Below are 5,815 nucleotides of genomic sequence, written 5' to 3'. Positions count from 1 at the left end.
GCCTGGCCCGGTTTTTCTTACCAGTCCAGCCCTGCTCTGAAAGCATAGCAATGTATATTATAGCCCTATTGCAGTTCTATCAATAGACATCAACACAATATAGAGAATTCATAGCATATATTTATTGTCAGGGATGAACAAACATAATCTTAAACTTAACATTATATTCTTGTTTTACCCCAATAATGGGATTTCCGTTTTTTAGATACAACCATCAAAAGCTTATTTAGTCACACTCACAAAAGTAAGGGTTTCCGTCAATATAACAGATTTACTCTTATCATAATTTTCCCATATAATTACAAAATAAAAAGAAATTACCAAGTTCATTAATCAAATGATCAGTGACCTAAACACTAGTCTAGTTTAACACGTCGCTACGACGTTCTCCACAGGATTAATTCACAACGTTATTTCAGGACATGGCTACGACGTTTCTGGAAAGTTTGCAACAATCCTTAGAAATGGAACGTTGCCAATGCGTCCTCAGACCGTGGTCACGAAGTCATTTCACGAACTGGTGACCAAATGAAGAAGAACTTGCGATTTCGTCAGACATTACACGAAGGAAATGCTTAAGAAAACAAGCAGAGATAAACAAAGCAGCGATTGCATTATGAAAGGCACAAATATGTGTGCACAAAATTATGAGCTTCATTGCGTGAAAAAGTTCATGTTTTTGAGCCAGACAAATTATAGTTTTAGTTAAAATGCTCTTTGTCACATAAAAGAAAAATTTGTACTTTTGGTTTCTGTTCTATTTTCCATGACAGGGTGTTACCCTGATCTGAGTCCGCAGTGCTTTCCTTGTATTCTCGTAGGAAGACTAATACGTTTTTCGATACTTTTCTATGCGTGAATAATTGTTTTGGGTCAAACAAATATTGGACCGCAATGCAGCTCATCATTTTGTTAATTTACGCAACTTTTGTACGCACAGGTAAGAGCATTTCTTAACGCGAGACAATATCTTCCGTGTATATCTCTTCTTGCTCTCCTCATAATATCCGCATACAAAGAAACACCTATACGACCTATACGAGTTAGGTGCCACTTTGTAAAAAGATAATTAACACAATTTTGAATTGAAACATGCCGGAATCATGCTCAATACTATGTGTTTTAAATAAGTGTTATATAAAGTTAGGTATCTGAACAAACACTTTGTTGTACATTTGAATGTTTTTAAACTATTAGCTGTACTGCATGTCCGCCCAAAGAATATTAAAAACAATATTTAAATGAATAACTGGTTACCAATTTTTTTAACTTCACTTTTTTGTCGCCTACACATAAGTTTGGTCATACGATCACCTTGACGTCACCAACAGCACGTATTTTGGCTGTACCACAAAAACTACCGGTATGATTTCATTTGGAAAAAATGAACAAGAATATGAAAATGTTGGAAAACTTTTAGCATGACGCCTCTCAAAGTGTGATGTTAAAAATTGTCAGAATTTATTAAAATCTTTATAAAAGATATATACAGAAAAGTATAAAAAAACATTGTCATGCAACTTTCGCCACACACCAAAGTCTTACTTCAATTCCCATCTTCCCTACATGGGTGACATTTTTGTAAATTGTAACACCACAGACTGAAACTAAGGGCTATAACTTCTTCAAATGTAAAAATATATGTATTGCAAATGATGATATGTATTGCAAATGATTACAACATTTTTCAGAATTACACACTTTGATCACCACATACACTGGAGTAAGAGGCATTGAAGGAATCCCTGAGTTTTGGGCTGTGTCTACATTGGATGGGAAGCAGATTAATTATTATGACAGTATTACACAGACGCTTATTCCCAAACAGAAATGGTTAGAGAACTATTCATCTTCAGAAATTTGGAAAGAAGATACTGTTATCAGAAGAAAGGCACAGGACAACTTTAAAAACAGTATTGATAGGCTAGTTAGACGCTTTAATCAATCGGACGGTAGGTAACAAGACATGCAGTAAATCTTAAAACAGTATCATATTAGTAGAATCAAGAAAAAAATGAGGAGTTTTTACTTTGTTTCAGGTATACACACTTACCAGAGGATGTATGGCTGCAGTTGGGATAGTGAGACGGACGAATCGGATGGGTTTGATATGTATGGTTATGATGGAGAAGATTTCATTACATTAGAGCTGAAGAACAAAAGATACACAACACCTTTACCACAGGTGATTCCCATTGCAGAAAATTGGACCAGGAAGCTTCAGGATGAAATTATACCACACTACTTGAGATATGAATGTTCGTTCTTCCTAAAGTACTTTTTGTGTTTGGCTAATGGTACTTTAAACAAAACAGGTATTAAATCAGAGTATTCTATGCAGATACAGAAACCATATCAGACATATAATTATTTTATGAGATCTTTGTTTTTTAAATGCTGATCTATTTATTCTGGCTAACATCAAATTATAAAATGTTTGCTCTTTGATTGTATCTATTTTTAGCTCTACCTGAGGTGTCTCTTCTGCAGAAGAACCCCATGGCACCAGTGGTGTGCCATGCCACAGGTTTTTTACCCAAAACTGCATCCATTGTGTGGAGGAAAAATAGAAAACCTTTAAACAACACCCAGCTAGTGAACTTGGAGGTATGTCGGCCAAATGAAGATGGGACCTTTCAGATGTATGCGGCCCTCTACGTGATCCTAGATGAATGGAAAAAGGACAAGTATGTTTGTGTTGTGGAGCACCAGAGCTGGACAGAGAGGATCCAGAAGATCTTGACTGAGGATGAGATTAAGAGAAATAGTTCAGACCAGAAGAGTGAGTTGAAACCAAAGTATTATAAACAGTGTATTTATCAGCCATATGCTTTTAAACGCACTTGCTCAAAAATATGACACTATGGACATATGACACTAGGCACATGCTTCACAACAGTGGAACCTGATAGAAATGACACATATCCTTTCGGATCGATAAAAAGTGGAAAGCCTTGAACGTAAATGCAGAAATTATGTAATTTCTAATATACAACTATTAATATGCAGCAGGTTTGTTTAGTTTATTAAGAGTTTACTGTAGGTATAAGTGGAAAATATGTGGAAGTACTACTAACAATATACTGTCTCAGTATTACAATTCTACATTTACTTTCTAATTACATTACTACAACAGAAATACTTTATTTACACTGGAATTGTTTGTGATTGGTTTTGTAGGATCTGCACCATGCGTGGTTGTGACCCTTGTTTCTATTGCTGGTGTTGTTGTTTGTTTCCTTTTTTGCTGAAATAAGTAAGTCTTTCTACGAGAAATCCCCAACAAAAACACACTATTTTGCCATTAAGTCTCAATGTGTTGAAAATAGATGTTGTTGCATTCACTTCAGCCTTAACAAATAATGGGTAACAATTTACAACACTTTACTTGTTATTATCTTATGTTAGTTAATGCATTTATCATTTATCATTTATGCATTTAAGCCTTATTGCAAAGTGTAACAAAATAATTGAATGTCTGGTTTTAAGGTCAATTCATTTTGAGTATATATCTTTATACATGTTTTTTATTATAGACACAAATATTTAAAGCTTATATCATGTTATAAATTTGTCATCAACATTTAGAAATGGGCAAAACTGAAGAAAAAACCCAGATCTTCATGAACATGGACACCTTGTTTACAGGACATTTTTTATTGATAGTACTTTAAGCTTATACAGTACATTCACTAAGTTGTATAAGACCAATGTGCATTACCGTCACTGTGACTTTATTCTACATTCACTTACTTCTATCAATTGTTAAATACTTGGTGTCATTACCAAATGTGAAATGTCTTTGTGCAATATTATTACTTGGTCACTTTATTCGGCTGAAGTCACCTATTTCATTTCAGTCTGTTACTTCTGGTAACACTTCCTTCATGTACACACTTCAAAAACTCACAGAAGGGTATATTTAGGTAACAGTTAAATGTCATGTGTTAACATCATGTTTGGACTATGCTTTCAGCAAACTGCGTAACTGAGTATTTTGGGAAGTGAATGATGCATGGACAGAACCTGTTTTAACTGTGTGCTTTAGACTATCCAGATGTCTTCCATACAGAGAAAAAGGGATAGGCCTATTGTCAACAACCAATCACTGCTGTGACACAGATAGGTGCTTAATCTCCTGATCAAAAAGGGTTAAATGTACACATAAACACACCCTGTTCTGAATCTTTGTTCAGAAGACATTAACATAAGATGTTGAATACTTTGAAGAGATTGTCGAGAAAAATTTACTCTGGGGGTCGAACTTTCTCTTCAATGTTTCTGTGGAAGACTACATCCAATGTAAATAAGAATGTAAATATCCTTCCCCAAACATCTTGTCAAAGACAAGGCCATTAACTTACATTAATGTTTGTTCTAAACAAGCAGTCATTTGCATATAAGAAACAGTTGCCACAAATACGGATGTACCAATTGCTAACATCAGCTTAAAATATTATTCATTCTGTTAGATAACATTATTATGTCATAAAAGCATTACATTTCCTCATGTCATGAAATATATTTTACTACTTTTAATACACACTGTGACCTATATGTTCTTGTATGTTCTTCTTGTATATAAAGAGGGGGTTTTCCTTTAAGCTCAACTATGTCAACATAACAAAAGGGTTTCCCATTACAATAAAATGCAAATGAATGATTCTACAAATATGTTTGGTTGTTTTACTGGAAACACTTTCAGTTGGAGAGGTTTGGCTGCAGGGTTTTTTATTGAGGCTTATCACTGACACACTGAATCAAGATTGTGAAAAGAAGGTTACAGTAGGAGACACGTATGTGAGAGAGACACGCCTGCGGTTTCTGACACACAATCTTTACGATGATTTCCTGTAGAAATATCCAAATGAAAAAAAAACAATTACTGAAAACTAAGATGTTTAAGATGGATAAGATGAATGGATTTTAGGCAGTTTTAAGTAAACTCAGTTAAAACGTTATCTTAGTGCTCTGCCAATATTTAGTTTGATTTAAAGTTACAGTACATAACTTTTGCTTCTCTATCGCCATATGTGGTCAAAACATAAAATTGTTGGTTACTTTGTTTAAATAAATATCAGCTCGCCATAATGATTTAGGGTATACAGATATTTTTAACAGTAAATATTTTAATGTAATTATGTTATATTTTTTTAAATTTACTGAATTAAATTTATATTAATTTAATTGCGGGAAGATTTGGTAACAATTTGGTAAGAAAACCACCAAAATAAAATTATTTTATATAAATTAATATTATGATACATCATTTATTACTTCTGTCCTTCTGAAACCTTATCTTCATATTTCGTGATTTTTTTTGCCATAAATCATTATAGTCAACCTTGTTTGCCACTGGGTTTTGCCAATTCCTAACCAAAAAAACGTTTAAAAAAAGTGCTTGTCAACTTCGACAACAAAGTGTATAATCATGTATGCTTTTTATTTATTTCCTGAAAAACAATGAGTTTGGACATCCCGAGATTTCGTGAGGACAGTAACGATACATAATAATCTCTCGAAGGAAAAGTCTTAGTTCTATGAGATTGAGGATTGTTCACCCTAAATCATGTCATATTTAGAACCATCAGAAGATTTTCTGTTCCACAGAAGTATAATGGACTTCAAAAGAAGGCGAGTAAATTACGACAGAGTTTTAACTTCTGAATGAATTATTTCTTTTAATCACACATGCAAATTTGCTTTTCAAGTAAATTCATCACGTTTAAAAGACCTACACATTTTAACTGAGAAACGAAAACAGACGCACGCATAAGAAAAATGTTTTTCGCAGCACGCAAACAAGAATGATGAG

General features: G+C 33.7%; 1 protein-coding gene across 3 annotated transcripts; it reads left to right on the top strand.

Moving 5' to 3' along the window:
* Positions 1–609: 609 nt before the first annotated feature.
* On the top strand, positions 610–4,647 carry LOC130429422 (major histocompatibility complex class I-related gene protein-like). 3 transcript variants are annotated; one of them, XM_056757979.1, is made up of 6 exons: positions 610–940; positions 1,692–1,952; positions 2,040–2,315; positions 2,465–2,782; positions 3,181–3,256; positions 3,589–4,647. In XM_056757979.1, exons 1-5 carry the CDS (start codon positions 895–897, stop codon positions 3,249–3,251), a joined length of 972 nt encoding a protein of 323 aa, XP_056613957.1. In that variant the 5' UTR covers positions 610–894; the 3' UTR covers positions 3,252–3,256; positions 3,589–4,647. The 3 variants fall into 3 exon arrangements, with proteins under 3 accessions (XP_056613957.1, XP_056613958.1, XP_056613956.1); XM_056757980.1 differs by having other exon boundaries at positions 2,040–2,258; positions 3,181–4,647; XM_056757978.1 differs by having other exon boundaries at positions 3,181–4,647.
* The last annotated feature ends 1,168 nt before the right edge of the window (positions 4,648–5,815 follow it).

This window comes from Triplophysa dalaica, chromosome 10 (assembly GCF_015846415.1).
Source record: "Triplophysa dalaica isolate WHDGS20190420 chromosome 10, ASM1584641v1, whole genome shotgun sequence".
Classification (NCBI taxonomy): Eukaryota; Metazoa; Chordata; class Actinopteri; order Cypriniformes; family Nemacheilidae; genus Triplophysa; species Triplophysa dalaica.
The sequence above is the reverse complement of the archived record's forward strand: the minus strand, read 5'-3'. Positions and strand labels throughout refer to the sequence as shown.